Source organism: Haemorhous mexicanus, chromosome 19 (genome assembly GCF_027477595.1).
Source record: "Haemorhous mexicanus isolate bHaeMex1 chromosome 19, bHaeMex1.pri, whole genome shotgun sequence".
In the NCBI taxonomy this organism is placed as follows: domain Eukaryota; kingdom Metazoa; phylum Chordata; class Aves; order Passeriformes; family Fringillidae; genus Haemorhous; species Haemorhous mexicanus.
This window is the reverse complement of record NC_082359.1, coordinates 13,250,499-13,274,037: the sequence shown is the minus strand read 5'-3', so window position 1 is coordinate 13,274,037 and position 23,539 is coordinate 13,250,499. Positions and strand designations below refer to the sequence as shown.

At 51.1% G+C, this 23,539-nt stretch overlaps 1 protein-coding gene across 3 annotated transcripts in view; it reads right to left on the bottom strand.

Moving 5' to 3' along the window:
* Nucleotides 1-3,619: 3,619 nt before the first annotated feature.
* Nucleotides 3,620-23,539, bottom strand: part of GLT1D1 (glycosyltransferase 1 domain containing 1) — a 45,903-nt gene continuing 25,983 nt past the window's right edge. For 2 of the 3 annotated variants that reach the window (XM_059863368.1, XM_059863370.1), the window contains 6 exons: nucleotides 21,929-22,024; nucleotides 20,844-20,893; nucleotides 16,999-17,042; nucleotides 16,475-16,595; nucleotides 11,988-12,086; nucleotides 3,620-4,698 (listed from right to left, as the gene is read on the bottom strand). In XM_059863368.1, coding sequence (XP_059719351.1) covers nucleotides 4,552-4,698; nucleotides 11,988-12,086; nucleotides 16,475-16,595; nucleotides 16,999-17,042; nucleotides 20,844-20,893; nucleotides 21,929-22,024 — 557 coding nt within the window. In that variant the 3' untranslated portion in view covers nucleotides 3,620-4,551. The remainder of the gene's footprint in view (nucleotides 4,699-11,987; nucleotides 12,087-16,474; nucleotides 16,596-16,998; nucleotides 17,043-20,843; nucleotides 20,894-21,928; nucleotides 22,025-23,539) is intronic. The other variant, XM_059863369.1, reaches the window with a different exon arrangement.

Below are 23,539 nucleotides of genomic sequence, written 5' to 3'. Positions count from 1 at the left end.
GTCCCTGGAGCAGGGCAGAGTGCATTTCTATTTAGGGCCTCTCTGCTCTCCTCCCTCCCAGCACATGCAGCAGCATTTCAAATAAGTTTCTCTTGCTCAGTCCATAATGGCTCGAAGTTTTATGATATTTTATTATTTTATAATGTTTATATAGATATAAAACACAAAGCAGCCTCTGAGCAAGGCTGTAAAGCTGCTCACACCAGAGGCACTGCTGGGGTCACACTGAGAGAGGGAAACTGAAGTGGTGTTAATAGAGGATGAATATTCAGAGTGGAACACTGATGTTCCTGTTGCAGAAATTGTTATTAAAGCTGTGCACTGCCCCTCACTTTGCTGTGCTGTCACACAGAAAAGGTGCAGATTTCTGCTGCTCCAGGTGCAGCCTGAGAAATGATCCTGGCCCAGCCAGCCCCAGTGCCAGGCACCTGGAGCTGGGCCAGGTGGGCAGGGCAAGGCTGGGACAGGCAGGGCTGATGGAACCTTTAAAGTGATTTCAGGTGGATTCTTACCTAAAGCCGGTTTTAAAAGCAAAAATAAAAACCCAAACCGGGGAGAAGGCGGGAGCTGTAAGGATGGCAAAGGGCAGGCTCAGGCTGTGAGCTTTGCTGCATTGCTCAGGTTAAATCACAGGTTAAATCAGGGTAAATCTGGTCACTCAGCTCCCTTTGTTAAAGCCACTGCAAGGACAGTGGGACTTGTCAGTGGCAGGGATTCATTTCTGAAGCACTAGAGGAGCATTTAGTTTCAATGAGTGATGAAACTTGACTGAATCAGACAAATGAAATAAGTGACCTCTGTCTGGCAAGGTTATCCTTGTGGCTGGACTTTCTTAAGCAGATTTGAAGTGCACAGAAATAGGAATTGTGTGTAAGAAGCACGTTAAAATACCACAAAGGGGTGGCAGCCCTTGTTCTGGAGCAGGAAGGGTTACAGGGTGCCTGGGGGGTGAATGCTCTCTCAGGTCAGGTGCCCACAATTTGATTTCTCAGTGCCCAGATGTTCTCTGCTGGTCTAATTAAAATGTAGTGTTTCATTTCAAACACATGTTTTAAATTAGCTTAATGGTGATGCTCTGGGGAAATTGAATTTCTGGAGTCCTTTTTTCAGGCACTGGACAAAAATGCTGGCCTGCAATTTTTGGAAAGGATGTGAGATGTGAAGTGCCCTCCATATTTGCTACCTAAAAGAGATGTCACAGGAATGACAGGGAATAATTACTTGGTGAAAATGTGCTTCGTTTAGAGAGAATTAAATTGCAGATGATTATCCACCCCTTTGGAAAATGTAAACTGTTTCTTAAAAAATTAGGAGTCCTGGTTTTTACTCCAGTTTGCTCCTGTACTGGTGACTGTGAGACTTTTCATTTTAATAGGCAGCTGCTCTCTGTGAAATGCTCAGTGCAGTGAAGGCCCTGGGGGTGGGGAGGGTTTTGCTCTGCCTGTGTCAGGGTGAAAGGCCCTGAGGAGGGACAGCACAGGGCTGCAGGGACCTGCCCTTACACGAGGCAAACATTAAAGGAACTGGGCTGGGACCAAGCAGGCAAGGGAGGGTGGAAGTGAAATAAATTCTGGAGTGATGAAATTACTTTGGACAACTTAATGAAAAAAAAAAAGCTGAGATGCCACTGAGCCATTAAATGACTGAATTCCACATGGAAGCACCCATCTCCTCTGACAAGCCTTTGACAAAACTGTTTCTTTATTTTCATGGGGAGTGATTCCTGACCTGAAGATTAAAAAGACTGAGGAGAGAAAGGGGCAGAAGGAGTTATGAGCCTGAGAGACAGGAGAAAATGCATTGGAAATGAACACTGAAGTGCCTGTGCATGTCTCAATCCTAAAGGGAGCACTGGGGTAATGCTGGGGCTAAATTGATGGCCAGTGATTTGCAGAGGGGGCACAAATACTTTTCAGTCTCCCCATATACATTTTAATGTTTTTCTTTCACATTTAAGTCCTGATATGGGGACAGCAAACCTTCAAAGCCACTGCCTGCTGCCAGGCTGAGCTCTGGGCTCTGGAAATGGAAACCCCAATGGGCAGCACCCCAAAACTGGGCAGACTGAGCCCAGCCTGAGTGTCCTGTGGGAGCTAACCCTGAGCACTGGGATGGGTGTGCTTTGTGCTCGTTAAAAGGAAATCCTGATGGCATGGCTGGCTTTGTCACCCCAGTGCTGGGGAACAGCTCTGAGGTCCTGTGTGCAGCTCCACTCCCGGGCATTCCACGGCAGAGTGAACTGCAAATGAAAATGCTCATAATGAGATTAATTAGCAGTACATTTCAAGGTCCTGGAATACAGAAGGAGCCGTGGGGTGGGTGCACAATGGAGGCTTTCCCTGCAAACAGAACCAGAGCTATTTCTGGAGCTGAGCTGCAGCCCGTCGAGGTGTGCTTTGCTTCAAAAGCTGCCTGGGTAGGAGTGGGGCTTTGAAGGGGAAGATAAATACTGTAATTAGGGCTGCAGGACAACAAAAGGATTATTCTTACCTATAAAATCATTTGAGTGAAGTTGCTGCAAAGATAATTACGCCCCAAACTGCTTGCATGGGTCTCATATTTTCCTTACAAGGACTTACAAGACTCATTGAATATTTATAGGCCAGGAACACAAGACTGGGTGAAATGCAGCCCATAAATCCAGTGGCAGTTTGTGATGATGAAAGTCCTGCAGGTGCTGGCCAGGCTTGCTGGGAGAGCAGAGCCTGTGATGGATGTGCCAGAGCTCAGAGCCCTGCCTGGGGAGTGCAGCTCCTCTGGGGCTCCCCAGGCACACCTGGGGCTGGCTCCTTCCTTTGCTCTGCCTCCCTTGCACAAGTTGTGCATGGTGCCACATGCAAATGAGCATGCTGCTCCCCAGATGCAGATTTCATATTTATAGATTAAATACAGCCTGAAAAATCATATGTTAATTACATTCTGAGGGAGGAGCAGAATTTCTCACTCGAACATATTTTGTTTTGCTGGGAATAGCAGAAATTCCAGATCAATATATTTATAGTTGAAGCTTAGTAATAAATGTATCAGGCTGCAGAAAAAGCTTTCTGATCATTACAATTACTGATCACTTAGCATCAGCTCGGTGCTGGGGCTCCTGTCCCTCATTGTGGAGTGGTTTATTTGCTTTTAAAAACCTGCTTTTCTCAGAAGGTGACCAATTCTCTTGGAAGGGGAGGGGGGATGGCTGAGGACCAAAGCCAGTCAAGCAGGGCATCAGAAATGAGCTGGCAGAGATCTTGAGAGGTTTTGAGGAACAGGACAGCCCAAAGCTGGCTCAGTTAGTTGGAAAACTCCTTTTTTACTCCCTGTGAAGGTCCCCTGCCTTGTGTGATGCTGGAAATCCACAGGGGCTGCAGAGGTGCCCCCTGCAGTGTGTGCAGGGGCCAAGAGCCAGCTGGGGGCTCCCAGGACACCCAGCTGGAGCTTCCAGCTCATCCCAGCCTGGCAGGGCTGCCTGCTGCCTCCAGCTGCCCTGCCAGGACTCTACAGGAAGGTGAGCAGAATGGGCAGCAGTGCTGGGGTGTGAATCAGGCTGGGTTGCCCTTGGGGTTGTTGCTGAAGTGCTGAGCAGCCCCAGCACAAAACAAGGAGGGAACTGGGGAGAAATCAATGTACAGCATTCAAACTGCTTTCTTGTTTACTGTACCAGAACCTTGCAAAACTTCAGAAAGAGAGAGGAAAGCTTCAAATACACTGTCAACTTCATTATTACAAAGGAAAGTCTGACACAAGAGCCACTGGAGCAACAGAAAACATTTCACAGGCTCTCCTTGGGGCAGGCTCGAGACCACACAAAGCAAACAGGTTCCTAAGAACAAGTAATTACAAATATGCCCCTCTGGCTTTGTTTTTTTTCTCTAGATGCAAGTCCTTGGATGACCAGTTCCAGACTCAAAGATATGTCCATAATCCCTGGGCTGCCAGGGATCAGGCTCACTTCCAGACAGGGCTGCTGCCTTGCACTGAAATACATCCTGAAAAGCCACAAATGAGAACAAACAGTACCAACACACACAGAAAACTGAAAATGCCTCCACCCCCACCCCTTTTTACAGGTCTCATAAATCTTTCAATAAGTAAATCCCAGAGGTACCCAAGGAGCTGGCAAAACAAGAGGTAGTTTCTGTGCCAGAGCAGCTCTGGCACAGCTCTGGCACCTGGGCCATCTCCTGCCCTGGTGCCAGGGGCAGCATGCAGGCTCAGGAGAGCTGGGCTGCTCTGCAGAGAGCTCCCTGTGCCCCTCCCTGTGCCCAGCACAGCTCTGCCCAGCTGGCTGAGATGCCTGGGCTGCCTCAGGGCTGCCTGGAGGAGGCTGAGCTGTCCACAACTCACCCTCTGCTCCTGCAGCCTGGCCCCAGCAGGTGTGTGCTGTGCAGTGCCAGGGGAGCTGTGTGCAGGGGGTGCAGGACATTTCCTGGGAGCTCCCTGTGAGTGCCAGGAGTGCCCTGGCACTGCCCAGGGGTGGCTGCTCACACACAGGAGCAGTGCCTGCTGTTTTTCCAGAAGGAAGCCCAGCCCAGTCCCACTGCCATCCCTGAAGGGCTCTGCAGGTCACTGCAGTCTCTGCACAAGGCTCTGGTAGGTTTTCCTTTCCCCTTCCCAGGAATGATGCTGCTCCACGTACTCTTTGGCCCTGGTCACTATTTCCTTCTCCAGAACGGGGTCATTCATCAGACTCTTGGACAGCACAACAAACTCCTAAAAAAGAGGAAAAAAAGACTCTGAAGAAGTCCCAATGGTTCTGCACTAGCTGGTGCTGCCCACCTGTGAGCCAGTCTCTGAAGCTGTCCTGAGGCCTTTTTCAAGGTCAAGTCCCATACTTTATTTATAAAAAATAATCAATAAATAATAAAATCATTATTTTACACAGCCCACCAACTAAGCCATTAAAAATCAAAGCCAATTCACATTTAATGACACAAAACTTGCCTGCCTACCCAGTGGCTGGTTATAAATGAAGTGCCTGTTCTGCAAGGAGGACAGCCTCAGCTGTTTGAGCTCAGCTCAGCTAAACCTGCACCTCATTGCTCAGTGAGTGTTGTGGCAAGGCTGAGAAAGTCCCACCACAAACACAGGGTAAGGTGGGAGCAGGATGCAGCACCTGGGCAGGTACAGACACAGCAGGGTGAGCGCAACAAACACCAAAAAACCCCTTTAAATTATTAATTTATTATGACCCCTTTACCATATTCCCTTTAGCTTCACTGGGCAGCACCTTTGCACACACCTGAGCACATCTGCACACATCTGAGCACCTTTGCACACACCTGAGCATGTTTGCACACACCTGAGCACATCTGCACACACCTGAGCATGTTTGCACACTCCTGAGCTCATTCACACACCTGAGCACATCTGCACACACCTGAGCTCATTTGCACACACCTGAGCACCTTTGCACACACCTGAGCACATCTGCACACACCTGAGCATGTTTGCACACACCTGAGCATGTTTGCACACACCTGCACACACCTGAGCACATCTGCACACACCTGAGCACATCTGCAGAGCTCAGTGATCACACCTGTCCTCTGCCTGCTCCTCTGCCTCTCGTTTACCTCAGGCAGGAGAAATTGTGAGCTTCAAACACCTGAAGGGAGAGCTGATGTCTGAACTCACCTGTCCTGAGCAGCTGCTCTCGTTTTCCACCGAGAGACAACTTCCAGTGCCTCAGCTTGACTGCAAAGGTGCTCAGGTGTGTGCAAAGGTGCTCAGGTGTGTGCAGACGTGCTCAGGTGTGTGCAGACATGCTCAGGTGTGTGCAGATATGCAGATGTGCTCAGGTGTGTGCAGACATGCTCAGGTGTGTGCAAATGTGCAAAGGTGCTCAGGTGTGTGCAGATGTGCTCAGGTGTGTGCAAAGGTGCTCAAGTGTGTGCAGACATGCTCAGGTGTGTGCAGATGTGCAAATGTGCTCAGGTGTGTGCAGACATGCTCAGGTGTGTGCAAATGTGCAAACGTGCTCAGGTGTTTGCAGATGTGCTCAGGTGTGTGCAAAGGTGCTCAGGTGTGTGCAGATGTGCTCAGGTGTGTGCAGATGAGCTCAGGTGTGTGCCAATGAGCTCAGGTGTGTGCAGGTGTGCTCAGGTGTGTGCAGATGTGCTCAGGTGTGTGCAAACATGCAAATGTGCTCAGATGTGTGAATGAGCTCAGGTGTGTGCAGATGTGCAAACGTGCTCAGGTGTGTGCAGATGAGCTCAGGTGTGTGCAGACGTGCTCAGGTGTGTGCAGACGTGCTCAGGTGTGTGTGCAAACATGCTCAGGTGTGTGCAGGTGTGCTCAGGTGTGTGCCAATGAGCTCAGGTGTGTGCAAACATGCAAATGTGCTCAGATGTGTGAATGAGCTCAGGTGTGTGCAGATGTGCAAACGTGCTCAGGTGTGTGCCGATGAGCTCAGGTGTGTGCAGATGTGCTCAGGTGTGTGCAGATGTGCTCAGGTGTGTGCCGATGAGCTCAGGTGTGTGCAGATGTGCTCAGGTGTGTGCAGATGTGCTCAGGTGTGTGCAGACGTGCTCAGGTGTGTGTGCAAACATGCTCAGGTGTGTGCAGGTGTGCTCAGGTGTGTGCAGGTGTGCTCAGGTGTGTGCAGACGTGCTCAGGTGTGTGCAAAGCAGGGCCTTGGTCCAGCCCAGCCCAGAAGGCAGCTCCGTGGCAGTGGCAGGTGCAGGTGATGTCAGCCCCCAGCGGGCACAGAGCAGAGATCCCTTTCTCCAGCCTGCCAGCTGTGGGGGGAGACAGCCCAGCTGAGAGCAGAGCTCACAGCAGCAGCAGCTCAGGGACACAGCTGTCCTTGACAGGCTCAGCACACAGTGTCTGAATTCCTGCACAGCTGGAAAATCTTTGGGAGAGCTCTGGATTTTGGGTGAGCTCTGGATTTTGGGTGAGCTCTGGATTTTGGGAGAGCTCTGGATTTTGGGAGAGCTCTGGATTTTGGGTGAGCTCTGGATTTTGGGAGAGCTCTGGATTTTGGGAGAGCTCTGGATTTTGGGTGAGCTCTGGATTTTGGGAGAGCTCTGGATTTTGGGTGAGCTCTGGATTTTGGGAGAGCTCTGGATTTTGGGTGAGCTCTGGATTTTGGGAGAGCTCTGGATTTTGGGAGAGCTCTGGATTTTGGGAGAGCTCTGGATTTTGGGAGAGCTCTGGATTTTGGGAGAGCTCTGCTGCTGCAGGGCACAGTGCAACGTGACCTGGGGCCTCCCTGATGGGGAAATCCCTGAGCAGGGGATGAGCCTCAAGCCCTGCCTGGGCTCTGCAGAGCCACAGAGCCCTCCTGTGCAAGGGCTTGCAGCCAGGTAAGAGAATAAGGAGATTTTCATGCACACGAGTGAGCAGTGACCTCTTACTCTACAGCAGAGCAGTGCTGGGCTCTGGGGAGCCATGTGCTGGGTCCAGCAGCCTGGGGTGGGTCTGACTGGGATCTCAGCCCCTTCCCTGGGAGAGCCTGTGTCTGTCAGAGCTGACCCAGCTCCACAGACACCTCAGGGAAGGTGGGAAAGTCTCACCTGGCTGCTGCTGGCTTCCTCCACTTGCCTGGAAAGTCACAGTAATAAACATTGTTCCCACTGAACCACATCCCCAACTTTAATTTTATGCTCCTGTGGAGGATTTTATTTAAAGTAATGTTTAGAGGTAATTTATGTAAATTACCTAAGAGCAGAAGCAGCAATGTAACATTTCTTGACAGGTAGTCCTATTAGCATTCTTTTAAATTGTGGATATGGAGGACAAAAACTTGGAAACATGTAAATGATAGAAGAAATGAGATCCTTATTCACAGTTACAATACTTAGGGCTGAGGATAATTTCAGGAAAAAATGCCAAACTGAGTCCAGAACATAAAATCTGAGAAAATGCAGGAGAGAGAGAAAGCAAATGGAAAAATCCCAGGAGGGGGCGAGTAAGGACTTCCCAGCTTCATCCTCCTCCTCCTCCTCCTCCTCCTCCTCCTCCAGTGAGACCCCACAAGTCAGTGCAGTCCCCCTGGAAGCCAGTGGGGACTCTCACTGTGACCTGGCTGGGTTTTCCCTGGAGCAGCTGGCCTGGCTGGTTTCCAGCTGTGCCTGCTCAGCCTCAGCCAGCAGCACCTCCGTCCCTCAGGGCTGCCCTGCACTCAGCTCTGGGTTTGTGCTGAGCCTGCACTTGCAGCACCCAGCCATGCTCAGCTCTGAGCCCAGAGGAAAGGCAGCAGTCCATCCTGCTTTTCCAGGAGCCTGTGATAAATAAAGTCATTACAGGGAGGCAGCACACCTCACAGCAGAACAGCTGCTGAGCTGTGACATTTGCACTAAGGTTCTTGCACTCCCCTATTTTGTTGTAGCTTCAGTTTTGGTGAAAGAGGGGTCAAATCCACAAATGGCTTTCAGCCCAAGTGAAGGAGGTGATCTATATCCTGCCTTACTACCTGGGGCCATCCACACTTCCAACAAAAGCCCCTTTGTTCCCTCCCAGGAGTGGGGATCGTTAGTGTGCAGGTGGCAGCAGAACCCGGGCTAAGAGCTGAGGCTCAGCCGTGAGTCACAGCCCAGAGAAATGGGAGCAGACCCTCTCCTGTCCCTGCAGGAGCTCCCACCTTGCCCCTTCCACGGGCACAGCTCCACCACAGACACAGCACATCTCAACAGCCACATCCACAACACAGCTGTCTGCTGGTAAATTGACCAGTCACCCCTAAGGAAAATGTCAGCTCCTCTGTAGTGCCTCCAATAAATCCTGTCTGATATTTTGCAGAGACACAGGAACACAGGTATGCAGGAGATAAAAGCTGGAAAATGAGTGCACTGAGTAAAAAAGGGTGAATAATTCCTCAATTACCACGAGAGCTGCACTGGTGCCACAGCTCACAGAATGAAAACAGGATGCATGGTTAATATATTATTTATATAATGAAAGTAAGTCTGCAATTAAAGCAGTTCAGAGCAGCTTGAGCAGACAGAAGCAGTGATTCTCAAACAGCAGTGCAGGCAGTGCCAGGGGTACCTGGGGGCAGGTGGGGCCCAGGTGCCCCAGGGCTGCTGGCTGAGAACCCAGGGCTGGCACTGCCCCAGCTCCGAGCTGTTTGCTCTGGGGGCAGAGCTCTGAAGCCCTGGGCTGTGTCCTGCCCGTGGGTGGCACAGGAAAGCCCCATGGTACAGCAGAGCTGCTGCTCCCAGCCCTCCACACCCCCACGGGGGCTGGCCAGGTCAGCTCTGTCCCTCCTTAGTGCCTTGGGAGTTTATTTGCCTCCTTCTCTTCGTTCAGGTCCTTCTGTGAGCTTTTACAGACATGGGAGATACAGCTCTGAAACCCAGCCTGCTGAAGAACTTCTTGTGTCCTTTGCAGTATCTATTGCCCCGTTCTTGTCTCTCACTTTTTTTACTTCAGGTCCCATTCAGTCAGTGTCAGATATTCCATAACCTTGCAGATGCAAGCAGCACAGGATCAGCCCATGATTTCCAAGTGCTGTGCACAGTAATGTGCACAAATGATGGAGAGCCAGGAACAAAACGTTCCAGGCTTTCCCCTCCACCTTCCCTGTCTCCCCCTGAGTGCTCCAGGGACTGCCAGGGCTTTGGCTGTCTCCAGCCAGATGCAAATGGTTAAAGGTGGCTGCACTGAGACACATTTCCCACTGTCCTGGAACCCACAGGAGCTCACTTCCAGCAGCAAAAGCCAGCAGCACTCACCATTGAAAACGATTCTCCTTGCACAATGGTCAATTAATATCCCTCTAATTTGGCTTTCAAGAGACAGCAGGCACAACTGCTCCTACCCAGGCACTGCAAAGCCTTCCCTCCTGAGATCAGAAACAGCTGAAAAGAAGCAATGCTCTCCACTCCTGAGCTGGGTCCTCACAACCAGACAGGATCCACCAGCTTAGCAGGGAAAATTCCTTTTCTAACCCACCCAACTTCCCTGGGCTTTGGTGGTCCAGGTTCTTCAGCCAGACAGATTCTCCCCAGCACCTGGACACAGTCTAATCCTTCTGCAGATTAAAGGCATTTTCCTCACTAACTTGATGCATCTGAGGGCACAGCAGAAAAGATACTTAAGGTGCCAAAGGAATCAAAGTAAAAAACCCCAACAGTTTCTTACCAGAACGTTTTCCAGTCCCAACTCCCTCAGACCAATCTTCTGAGGCTGCACTCCAAGTGCCAGGGGCACTGTCCCTTGTCCCAGCAATTAAAATGTCTTCCAACTTAATTGCATTTCTTTGATCTGACGTGACCCCCAAGCTCTGGCAGCCTGTGTGCAGTGCCTCAAAAGCTGTGTTTGATAAGGTTTGGGGAGATAAGGAGCACCAGTACAGGGTTACTTATGCCAAAGCCCTGAGTGCTGGGGCTTGGCTTCTGAGCTCCTCTGCAGGAAGCAACTTCTTCAGCAGCTCTGCAGGGGGACTGGGGCTCTGCCCTGCAGACAGGGCACTTCCTGAGCACTTCCAGCCTCTGACAGATCCCACACAAGTGACAGCAATGAAACAGGAGAGGGCTTTCATTACCTGGGCTGCAGCTGCTGCTTTGCAGAGGAAGGGGGATGTCACCTTCCCTTCTCCGGGGTGCTGCTGCCAAACTTTGCTGATTCCACTACAAATATTTCACCTGCCAGCTCACAGGTGAATGGCAATGCCAGTCCTCACCTCAGAGAGGTTCTGAGCTGGGAGAACAGCAAGAAGGGGCAGCAGCAGCAGCAGGAAGGGGGTCCTGATCTTGGCACAGCACAGTGCAGAGAAGGGGGTCACAGAAACTGAAATGACAGTGCTGGGGGTGTGCTGGCAGCCTGGACTGCTGCTCTGCCATAAAGGGAGCCCTCAGCCCTCAGCCCTCAGCCCTCAGCCCTTGGCCCAGGTCCCTGAGGGCACTGGGAGCACTCCTGAGCTTCAGGCTGCACCTTGCCCTGGGTGAAACCTGCAGCAGATTTTAATGGATCCCAGACCCCAGAGGAGCACCTGGAGGATGCCTGGAGACCACAGCAGGGCTCTCCCAGGGATGGGTGGTGATACCTGGGCCTGCTGCTAATAATGTGTGTGAACTCCAGGGCAGTGCTGAGGGAAACAGCAGAAGGTGCCAGCCCTGGCACCAGGAGAGCTCTCTGTCCCTGGCTCAGCAGGGTTCTGTGTCCTGGAAGCTTTGGAGGAGCTGGAAGTCAGTGAGATTTTTCCAGGGAATACTTGTGCAGAAGTTATCAAAGAAATGTTTTGGGTTTTGTAGAAACCACTGGGAAAACTGACAATTCCAGAAACAAACAAACAGAACCATGCTTGAATTGGAAGAGTTTTTCTATCAAAATCTTCTTCAAAACCAACCAAGAGCATTCACCTTCCAGAAACACAACTTAATAGGATGCATTAATCACACAGTCCACAAAGTAAATAAATATGTTCTCTGCTTTGCAAAATTATCAAATGGTGAATTCTAGTACACTTTTTTAATCCTGAGTTGGATAAAACTCGGAGGGAATCTTTTTCTGAGAGTCATTTTCCATGGCATACATGAATATGTAACAGCAAAGCCCTAATGCAGGAAAATGTGCTGAAATGAAAATTTCCAGCATTTAAATATGGGTAGTGTTCCCTCTCTTCCCACTCCTGCTTAACTTCCCTGAGACTTCATCCTAACACTTCGCTTAATTTTATCATTAATTTCTCTGACTGAGCAATATCTTGCCCCTAAAAATACTTTACATTAACACTGCCTGCTAGAAATCACAGAAAATGTGTCATCTGAAGCTCCAGCTCATTCTCCTGGTGAGCTCCAGCTTGTCTGACACAAGTTCCTGCTGCAGTTCTTACTGAGGGAAATCTGGCACAGGCAGAGCATCTCCTGCAGGGTTTGGTTGGGAGCTCCCAGTCCCAGTGCCAGGAGCTGGGAGCAGCTCCCAAACCCTTCAGCAAGGCTGACACCTAGTCCGAGCTCCCTGAACTGCAGAGGCAGCTCCAGAGAGCAGGATCCCAGCAGGAAACACCCGGTGAGCACACAGGCAGGCCTGGCACAGCTCTGTGCTGCTCTTACCTGGGGAGTTGAAAAGAGCAGCCCTGTCTCCCTGTGCTTTATTATTGCTGCATTCCCAGGAATGTTCCTCGCCAGCACTGGAACCTCTAAATCCATTGCCTGGAGGAATATAAAAAAGGAAAGAACAGTTTGTAAGGACTCAGGACTCGTGGGTTTTGTGGTGCTAACAATGGCAATTTTAATAAGAAAAGCACAAACAACAACCCAAACCTCCTTCCCACCTCTCCAGATTTTAATTGGGAAGTACATTCCCCAGAGAGCTCTGCCAAGGCACTTCAGAGCACCAGCTGCAGCTCTGAGGTGTGCAAACCCTGGCCCCCAGCTCTGCACCAGCTGCAGCTCTGAGGTGTGCAAACCCTGGCCCCAGCTCTGCACCAGCTGCAGCTCTGAGGTGTGCAAACCCTGGCCCCAGCTCTGCACCAGCTGCAGCTCTGAGGTGTGCAAACCCTGGCCCCAGCTCTGCACCAGCTGCAGCTCTGAGGTGTGCAAACCCTGGCCCCAGCTCTGCACCAGCTGCAGCTCTGAGGTGTGCAAACCCTGGCCCCCAGCTCTGCACCAGCTGCAGCTCTGAGGTGTGCAAACCCTGGCCCCAGCTCTGCACCAGCTGCAGCTCTGAGGTGTGCAAACCCTGGCCCCCAGCTCTGCTGCTCTGGCTCTGAGCCTTTCATCACTGTGGATGAACTGGGCAGGCTGGGGATGACTGCCTGTAAAAGCAGAAATATTCATTTTGTGCAATTATCACAGTGTCAAATGAGGAGGAAATTCCCTCCCCCAAATCTTCAGTGTGTTTCATCCTGGTTCCCTGTCACTCCAGAGTCAATGCAGTTTTAGTTGCTGTCATCACAGTCCTGCATGAGGAGCAATTTTGCTTCAGTCCACAGAGCAAGGAAACAAAACTCCAAGGAGAAATCCATGATTTTTTATAGTTTGGACAAAACTGAAGAGACAAACACCCAGGCTGATAAGGTACAGGAAGGGCCTGCTGGGACTTAGCAGCATTTTTAATAATTTAAAACACCCAAGAGAAGCACTGTTTAAATCACCACTGCAGGTGTGTTAGTCTGACCATGGCATTTCCATAGCCTGGCACAAACATCTCCTTTGCAGCAGTTAGTGCTAAAAATAACAGCCCTTAATGATAAAAACTGTTCCACACTTTGTATCAGAAACTGCCAGATTGTCTGGGCTCGTTCAGACACATCAATGGAGTTACAGAGCTCAGGACTGGTTGGGCACCAAGTTTATATTTAATTCTCTGTCATTTCCAAGCTCTAAAGGGAAAGACATTTGTTCTGTCTCAGACTTGCAGGGCAGGAATGGCCCACAAGGAACCCTTCAGGTGCCCAGATGCACAGGTACCAGTGAATTCCAGCTCCTGAGGCAGGACAGATGGCCAGAGACTCCAGATGCAGGGCTGCCTTTGTGCCACTGCCCCTACCCAAATGGACTGGGCTGTAAATAATTCCTGCAAGAGGGGGCTTCACATTTAATTGAGATACTTAGGCTATTTCCAAGCAGCAAAAAGAACCATTTGCATTGTTGGAAAGATGTATAATTTACTGACCTAGCTTCCAGGAATAATCAAACAACCTCTCAGTCCACTGGCCATCTGGTTTGTTCCCTTACTCGGAGTGCAAACGTGTTGTGCTGCTCCTGCAGGAGGATTCAGGATGGGAACTGAGGCTGTGGGGACACTCCCCTGTGAGCAGCTCTGCCCAGCAGTCCAGGGCTGACAGAGCAGAGGCAGGGTTTCTTTTCCACTCTGTCTTCTGCACTGTCCCTCATTTCCCTCCTTCCCCTTCGTGTTGGCTCTCCAATTTCACTGCTCCATAACACCCCTCATCCCCAGTGTGTTACAGTTTGCTCTGGCTGTTATCCCACTCTGCTGGTGCTGCACACCTTGGCCAAGGGGGGGTTGTGCCTCCCAGCCCCCTTTGCTGCCATTTCAAACTGGTTTCTTGGAGGTAAAAGCCTGAGAAAGCAGTGATGTTTCCAGCAGCTGGAGCGTTCCTGAGAGCCCAGGGAAAGGGCTCCCCTGGAAAGGTGCTGGAGAGCAAACCCTGCCGTGAGCAGGAGCAGGGGGAGCACAGAGACCTTCCAGCAGGGGAGCCTTGCCCTGTGCCCAGGAACAGCCTCTCCTGTGCCCAGGAACAGCCTTTCCCTGTGCCCAGGAACAGCCTTTCCCTGTGCCCAGGAACAGCCTCTCCTGTGCCCAGGAACAGCCTTTCCCTGTGCCCAGGAACAGCCTTTCCCTGTGCCCAGGAACAGCCTTTCCCTGTGCCCAGGAACAGCCTTTCCCTGTGCCCAGGAACAGCCTCTCCTGTGCCCAGGAACAGCCTTTCCCTGTGCCCAGGAACAGCCTTTCCCTGTGCCCAGGAACAGCCTCTCCTGTGCCCAGGAACGTGCTCAGCTCCTGCTCAGCTGCTGGGCTCTCCGAGGAAGAGATGCATTTTTAATGCCTGCTCTAATGTTTTGTTTTCTCCTCTTCAAATGCCAAACACAAACAGATCAGTTCCAGGCAGATCAGAGATCTCAGAACCAGCTGACAGAGCCATTAGTGATGGCTCCTGGCTCTCCGTACCTCCAGGCAGGTGGAACTAGATGGGATTATACATTTATCTCATTTATCTATTATATATTTATCTCACTCTGAAATACTGTTTACAGATTCATGACCTTGTTAGATGTTGAACTTTGAGGACAATGAGAGTTGCATTTCCAAACTCCAGCCTGTCTTCTCCAGCCTAGGACCAGAAGATTTTGATGCAGAGTTTTCTGCCTCATTATCTCACAGGATCTCAGCAGATGGCCCTTCCTGCTGCCTGCCCTCCCAGGAAAGAACTCACTGTGCTGGACTGCCCCTTCCTGGGAGGGAGAGGTGTTCCCAGCAGGGAGATTTAGCAGCTCTCTCAAATCCCCCTGAACAAACACACAAGCCCCAAACCCTTTGGAGTGTGCCCCAGGGTCCTGTCAGCCCCGAGCAGGCTCTGTCCCAGCTGGGCTCACAGAGCCCTCCTGCTTTGCCTGGCTCCTGCCTCAGCCCTGCACTCCGGGGAAATCACCCAGGCTGGTCTTGGTCAGCTCTTCTGGGAGTAGCCCTGGGGGCACATGGAGCTGGTGAGGAGGGGGTGACAGGGACTGAGCCTCACTGGGGTCAGGGCTCTGCAGCTCCCCCCCAGCCTGCCTGGCCTGACAGCCCCGGGCTTGGACCTGTCACAGCCTGGAGCTGCTGCAGCAGAGCTGGGCTGCTGTGCAGGAGCAGCTGCCACTCCGAGCAGGGCACTCTGGGATGGAAATGCACCTGTGCATTTTGGGGCATTCTGGGATGGAAATGCACCTGTGCATTTTGGGGGCATTCTGGGATGGAAATGCACCTGTGCATTTTGGGGGCATTCTGGGATGGAAATGCTCCTGTGCATTTTGGGATGGAAATGCACCTGTGCATTTTGGGATGGAAATGCACCTGTGCATTGGGGGGGGGGCACTCTGGGATGGAAATGCACCTGTGCATTTTGGGGCACTCTGGGATGGAAATGCACCTGTGCATTTGGGGCACTCTGGGATGGAAATGCACCTGTGCATTTTGGGATGGAAATGCACCTGTGCATTTGGGGCACTCTGGGATGGAAATGCACCTGTGCATTTGGGGCACTCTGGGATGGAAATGCACCTGTGCATTTGGGGCACTCTGGGATGGAAATGCACCTGTGCTGTCTCACCAGCACCTGCCCTGCCTCCTGCCTGTGATGCTCCCTGGGTTCTCCCCCGTGAGGACTCTCAGGGGAGTGGAGATGCTGGAAATGCAGCTCATTAGAAACAGAAAAGGGAGGCTCATTTCCATGCCATTAGCATACACAAATGGTGTGATAATCTCTGTGCTCATGAGGAACCAACGTTCAGCACCCACCAAACAAATGAAATAACCAAAGGCATCTGCCCAAAAACTTCCACTCCAAGTACACTTATTTTTTCCTGAGAAAGCTTTGATGCTGAGCAGTGCCCTGCTTTGACAGGTAGGAAATAAAAGTGGTTATTAATTTTCAATACTGATGGCAAAAGGATTAACTGAGCGTGTCATTCATTCATTAATCATCTCCGAATTAAATAACCAAATACAGCTCTTAGATTGCTTTTTGAAGGGACGTAAAAATAAATGAAAGTCCATTCTAGCAGCATTATAAGGAAGTGGGTGTTGAATCGAGCTTAGTGACAACCCCAGGAAATCAGAATGATTTCTATCTCAGGTCTGCGTTGTTAATTTAGCAGGATTGATAAAATTCTATCCTTTAAAAATAAATAGAGAAAGCATAACAAACTGTCAGTTCAAGGGAAGAAAACCTTAATTGCTAACGCTTGCAAAAAGAAATATTTAACTTTTGCCTTCGCCAGCTTTGAAATGTGGCCATGGCAGGCTGGCAGCCATTTCCCATCTCGGGAGGTGTGCAGGCTGAGGTGAGCTCTCGGGAAGAGCCCGCCAGGTGCCTTACCTCCAGGATGGCAGCAGACATGCCCTCGGAGCTGGAGCTGTTCACCAGGGCCAGGCAGCGGCGGAGGGCAGCGTGCAGCTCCTGCTGGGGCAGCTCCTGCAGCACATGCACCCCGGGGGCCCTGCAACAACACAGGCAGAGAGGGGAGCCCTGCAGGGACCCCTCAGCCAGGGGGGCACTGGAACACGCTGCCCAGGGCCACCTGGGGTCTCCCACCTGGCTGGGCTCAGCTTGGACAGGGCTCAGATCCCTGCCCCTGGCTGGGAGGGTGGGACTGGGGGATCCTGCAGCCTCCCCAACCCCTCCCGTGGTTCTGCCAGTGATAAATCTAATCCAGAGTCAGTCAGATGAGACTGAACCCCAAGCATCAGCACACTGCTTACTCCAAACTGTCAGGGTCTGGCTGTCCCGTGCCCTGCCAGCCACACAGAGCTGTGCAGGACTCTCCTTTGCATTTACAGCCCAAAGAGGGGCAGCCAGCTGCCTGCCTTCAGCACAGAGCAGCTTCAGCACCAACTCCTTACCTTTTAACTCTCTCCTTCACTTCACTGCTGAAAAGGGGATCGACCTGGACAGGAGCACACACAGAGGTCAGTGCCACTGCAGCTCATGCTGGAAACAGCCAGAGGAACAAACCAAGCCTGGCACATTTTCATCTCAAATACTTTGAATGCTGAGCTTCAAAATCATCCCACAGGTCTGTCACTCATTGTGTCAAAGGCCTGGGGGGACACCTCCTGTGTGGGTGATGTGCCCAGGGACTGTCCCTGCACTCCCTGAGTAAAAATGAGCTCAGGGGGCTCAGGGGGCAGCCTGGCTGCAGCTGGGACACTCACAGGGATGCTACTCACATGCTCGGGCAGAAAGACTTGTTGGAAATCTAATAAACACAAAATTCTAATCCCCAGCAAATAACAAACACAAAATTCCCAACCCCAGTAAATACCAAACACAAAATTCCCAACCCCAGTAAATACCAAACACAAAATTCCCAACCCCAGTAAATAACAAACACAAAATTCTAACCCAGCAAATAACAAACACAAAATTCTGACCCAGTAAAAAATAAACACAAAATTCTAACCCAGTAAATAACAAACACAAAATCTAACCCAGCAAATAATAAACACAAAATTCTAACCCCAGTAAATAACAAACACAAAATTCTAACCCAGTAAATACCAAACACAAAATTCTAACCCAGTAAATAACAACACAAAATTCTAACCCAGTAAATAACAAACACAAAATTCCCAACCCCAGTAAATAACAAACACAAAATTCTAACCCAGTAAATAACAAACACAAAATTCTAACCCAGTAAATAACAACACAAAATTCTAACCCAGTAAATACCAAACACAAAATTCTAACCCAGCAAATAACAAACACAAAATCTAACCCAGTAAATAACAAACACAAAATCTAACCCAGTAAATAACAAAGTCATGGGTAAAAAACCCAGAAGGACCTCTGAGAGGAAGCTGAATGCTTTAAACAAAACTTAAAAAAAAAAAAAAGTTAAGGCCACAAAACTTTGAAGTTTCATAAGCTCCTATTCTTGGAACATGGAGCTGCTGAAGATTAGCTGTTGTTCCAGATTTCACTCTAGGAATGAACAAAAGGAAAGCTGGAAGTGGAGACAAGGGGAGGAAGTTTTACATAACACAGGCACCAGTCCTGCACCACGACCTCAGCTGCACCAGCTGAGAATCAGGCACAGCAAACACAGGGAACAGAATAAAATCCATGGCAGCAAGGAGATCAGCTGGGGAAGTACAGCAGAAAATAGAGAGGGGGCCTTTGTTCTTTCTCTTCTTAATTAATACACTCTTACTGCTTGGGCTTTTAATATTCACAGTAAAAATTACACGCTTCAGAGTTGTGGCACTGGTTTTCTGTGGATTTTTGTGGTTTGAGAAGCAGCTTGAATAAGAAGAGTACAGCTAAATACCAACAGAGCTGAGATGTATTTTTTCCCTTTAGAAATATTTTGGTTCCATGAGAGAAATCTGCTCTAAAATGTTTTAAGGAGGTTCAGCCCTCGAGCCAGCCTGTGCACTGCCACGGGGCTATTTCTGCTCTGGGAAGACATTAGCTTGTGAAAAAGTGAAGCACATTTAAAAAGACAACTGAAATGTTGATAAAACCCTCACTGGAGGCAGCGAGAGCATCTTTGGAGTCTGAAGCTCAGCTTCATTACACCTGCTCTGGATCTGCCTTCCACACCAGTTCACTTCCAAATCATGTTGTGTGTTAGGGTGGAAAACAGCCCAGACAAAGTAAAAATGTAAAAACAGCTTTTAGCAATAAAATCCTGTGTCCTCAAATGTGCAAAGAATAAAACTGAATGAGAAAATAGAGAACTTGTTCTAATTTGAGTGTCTGGTTTTTAATGAAGGAATTGCCTGCCAGTTTTCAGGGGATGTACAAGAGGGGGGATGAATCAGAGATGAGAGTGATCCAGAGGGAGCACACTGCCCAGATGAGCCAGGGAAGCTTTTAGCCCCCTTCAAGCAGCAGAGAGAGTTTGTTTCACACGACACAGCTGCCTCCTCAGACCTTTCCCTGCTTGAACCCGGGCTTCAGGCTCCTCCTCCACCCCTGGGCTGCAGGATCCCTGATTTCCTTCTCAAAAGCCCTGCCATGACTTCTGTAATTCAGCACCAGGTTCCACAGGCAGCACACAGAATCAGAAGAATCAGGACAGAGGCAGAACTTTGGGATTTTTCTGAGATGGGGATGTACAAAACCCCTCAGTTTACCCCAGGCTTGAGTGCTCTGAGGCTCTGAATGGAAAAGGAGCTGGGCTGGGTTTGGGAGCTCCAGCCCTGTCCTTGCTGCTGTGCCAGGCAGAAGCTGAACCTCATTCTGCACCTGCTGGCAGCTGCTGATTGTGTCTGAGCCCAGCCATGGCACCAGAGCCCAGCTGGAATGGAGCAGAAGGGAGAACAGGGATAACAGCCCCTGGAGCACCTTCACAGCCCCAAAACCCTCCTCAGCAGTGCCTGTGGGAAAACATCTCCTAGACAGCAACTGCTGCCTTTCAGAACATTTGACAGGCTTGTTTCTAAGTTGTTCCTACTGAAATGGGCATTGCTGGTATTTTATTTCCAAAAGTACACATTTTAGAGGTATGTGAGTGTCTGAAACCCCACAGGTGTAACGACAGGGGCCAAGAGTCAAACCCAAGTACTTTGCTGGTTTTCTGTTCAGAACTCCCCCTGGGATGGAGTGAAGCAGTGAGGAACAGGCTGGGCTGCCTCAGAGTCTGCTCCTGGAAAAGCCTGGGAGCTGCTCCCCTGCAGTGCAGGAGCCCCTTTATGGCAGCCCTGGATGTGGAGCCCTGGCCCCCCTTTAGCCCTGGATGTGGAGCTCTGGCCCCCCTTTAGCCCTGGATGTGGAACCCTGGCCCCCCTTTAGCCCTGGATGTGGAGCCCTGGCCCCTTTAGCCCTGGATGTGGAACCCTGGCCCCTTTAGCCCTGGATGTGGAACCCTGGCCCCTTTAGCCCTGGATGTGGAACCCTGGCCCCTTTAGCCCTGGATGTGGAACCCTGGCCCCCCTTTAGCCCTGGATGTGGAGCCCTGGCCCCCCTTTAGCCCTGGATGTGGAACCCTGGCCCCCCTTTAGCCCTGGATGTGGAACCCTGGCCCCCCTTTAGCCCTGGATGTGGAACCCTGGCCCCCCTTTAGCCCTGGATGTGGAACCCTGGCCCCTTTAGCCCTGGATGTGGAACCCTGGCCCCCCTTTAGCCCTGGATGTGGAGCTCTGGCCCCCCTTTAGCCCTGGATGTGGAACCCTGGCCCCTTTAGCCCTGGATGTGGAGCCCTGGCCCCTTTAGCCCTGGATGTGGAACCCTGGCCCCCCTTTAGCCCTGGATGTGGAACCCTGGCCCCTTTAGCCCTGGATGTGGAGCCCTGGCCCCTTTAGCCCTGGATGTGGAACCCTGGCCCCCCTTTAGCCCTGGATGTGGAGCTCTGGCCCCCCTTTAGCCCTGGATGTGGAGCCCTGGCCCCCCTTTAGCCCTGGATGTGGAGCCCTGGCCCCTTTAGCCCTGGATGTGGAGCCCTGGCCCCTTTAGCCCTGGATGTGGAGCCCTGGCCCCTTTAGCCCTGGATGTGGAGCCCTGGCCCCTTTAGCCCTGGATGTGGAGCCCTGGCCCCTTTAGCCCTGGATGTGGAGCCCTGGCCCCTGGCCCCACTGTCCCAGCTCAGACCTGGTGGGAACAGCCTTGACAAGGTCTGGGCTTGGAGCTTCTCACCCCTAACAGAAATCCTCTGAGCCAGGTTCAGTTTGGAGGAGAGCTGAGGCATCTCAGATGAGGTAAATGGAAATATTTAGAAATAAAAATTACAGCTGCAACTTACTGCAGGTCCAATGATGCCCAGATGGACACTGGGATCCTTTCTGTGCCACTCTGAAACAGAAGAAGAACAACTGTTTTATTAATAACAATTATTACTTTTTAAATCAGTATAAAGAGCTCCATGATGAAAGGAGAGTTAGACAAATACTGTATTGCTACTTAAAAGGCTGACTGTGCACCAGATTCCCTGCTCAGCCCTCACATGACTCCTCAGAATTCAAATATTAGCATATCTGAAAGTCAGTATTTAGCCTTTCTGCTTCATGCAGTCTCTTCTGACTCAGGGGTTATTCAACTGAGCTCAGATATTAATTTTGAATCACTCAGGAGAACAATGCTCTGTATAATGCAGTGACTCTGGCCACGAAGCCAAAATCACCTGAATATTTTCCAGTGTCACAGAAGAAGTGGAAGTAACTGCAGCCATTCCAAGCATTACTCAGGAACATGCACAAGAGACATCTGCTGCTTTCCAAGCCCAGGATCTGCCAGTGCAGCTCACTCCACACTGCTCTTGCTCCTCAGCATCACCAGGCTCCAAGGGTTGGGAAAGGCACTGGAATAGTGCAGGCTGAGGTTCCAGCTCAGAATGCCTGAACCTCTTACAGACACTAACAGAGCCTGACAAAATATTCCCTTTTGTGCTCCCAGGAAACTTCAGCCTAGTCTGAGCACTGAGCCAGAACAATGGGTGGTAAAATCTGTTTGCAGCTTCAGTGGCATTAATTAGCACACATGCAAATCAATGTAACAGCCATGGGACAGCAAGATAAAAAAGTTATTTTGAAGTAGAGGATCTTTTCTTTTGTCTTCCATCAATATTGCATGTAACAGCAAAACAGTTTTCTCAGCAAGCAAAACCATCAAACATTGCTTTGATTTGAGTGCTGTGTTATTCCCAGCAGGATGGAAAAGGCATGGCACAGAAATAATGAACAGATCAATGGTTACATAAGAATTTCTTTTTTCAAATGTAAATACATGATGATGTTTCCTGCAACGACCAAAACAGCCCATGCCAAACTTACCAGCATTAGAAGAGTGCACTGAGTGTCAGACAGGAGTGCTCAAATGGCCAGAACTCACCTGAGAAAGCTTCCACCAAATACAGGGGGTCCTTGACTCTGCGGAGCCCACAGACCAGCAGGAACAGATGGACAGGGCCTGAGCCTGCAGGAATGGCTGGGACAAATGATTGCAGAAATCAGCCACTGAGGCAGGGACAGAGCTGAGCACTCCAGACTGTCCCACCAACGAGCACATCCATGGTAGAGCAGCTCAGAGGGGATCATGGAGAACTGCCATCATTCCCATGTCCTGCCCTGCATCAGTCCTAGACTGAGGATGTGCTTCACGTTCCTGAGCACAGGGGTTTATTTCCAGAGGCAGGCGATGTGCAGGACTTGGAGAAAGCTCTGCTGCTGTTCTTGGAGCCCAAACCAGCTGTGGGCCCTGAGCTGAACAGCTCCAGGTGGCCCTCAATGGTTTTACCCCTTGGGCTGAGGAAGTTTTTCCTGATCCCCAATCTAATCCTGCCCAGCACTACCTGAGCCCCTCCCGAGCCCCTCTCCTCCCGAGGTCCATCTCCTCCTGCCCCTCTCCTCCTGCCCCCCTCTCCTCCTGCCCCCCTGTCCTCCTGAGCCCCCCTCCCCTCCTGCCCCCCTCTCCTCCTGAGCCCCCTCTCCTCCTGAGCCCCCTCTCCTCCTGAGGTCCATCTCCTCCTGCCCCCCTCTCCTCCTGCCCCCCTCTCCTCCTGAGGTCCATCTCCTGCCCCCCTCTCCTCCTGCCCCCCTCTCCTCCTGAGCCCCCTCTCCCCCTGTCCCCCTCCCCTCCTGCCCCCCTCCCCTCCTGCCCCCCTCTCCTCCTGAGCCCCCCTCCCCTCCCGAGCCCCCCTCTCCTCCTGCCCCCTCTCCTCCTGCCCCCCTCTCCTCCTGAGCCCCCTCTCCTCCTGCCCCCCTCTCCTCCTGCCCCCCTCTCCTCCTGACCCCCCTCTCCTCCCGAGCCCCCTCTCCTCCTGCCCCCCTCTCCTCCCGAGGTCCATCTCCTCCTGCCCCCCTCTCCCCCTGCCCCCCTCCCCTCCTGCCCCCTTCTCCTCCTGCCCCCCTCTCCTCTGCCCCCCTCTCCTCCTGCCCCCCTCTCCTCCTGCCCCCCTCTCCTCCTGAGCCCCTCTCCTCCTGAGCCCCTCTCCCCCTGCCCCCCTCTCCCCCTGCCCCCCTCTCCCCCTGCCCCCCTCTCCTCCCACCCTGCTGTTTCCTGCAGAGAACAGCACTCTCACACACCGACACCCCACCCCTGGGCCATTCTCTAAACCTGACAGAAAACACGAGCACAGGCAGCAAACACAGAAGCCTGAACAGCTTCTGCAGCTTCAGCAGGGACATCGTTTTTCTAAGAAAGGCAGGAGTAAGTACAAGTGTTATCTGAAGAGATTTTGGAAGGGTAGATTCATTTAACTCTGTCCCTCCAGGTACTATCAGGAAAAAAAATGCAGCAGTCATAGGTGCACAATAAAAATAAATGTATTACTGCAAATCTTTAATCTTACTGAGAGCTGCAGGCCTGGAAGTGAATGAGTAATACCAAGCATTAGCTTGCTGAGAGGTAAAGAAGAAGATTTAAAAATTAATTTTCCAAGCCCTGATTTTGAGTTCACCGTTGTGCTCTGCAGACCTTCAGAGAACACCAAGCCCACACTAT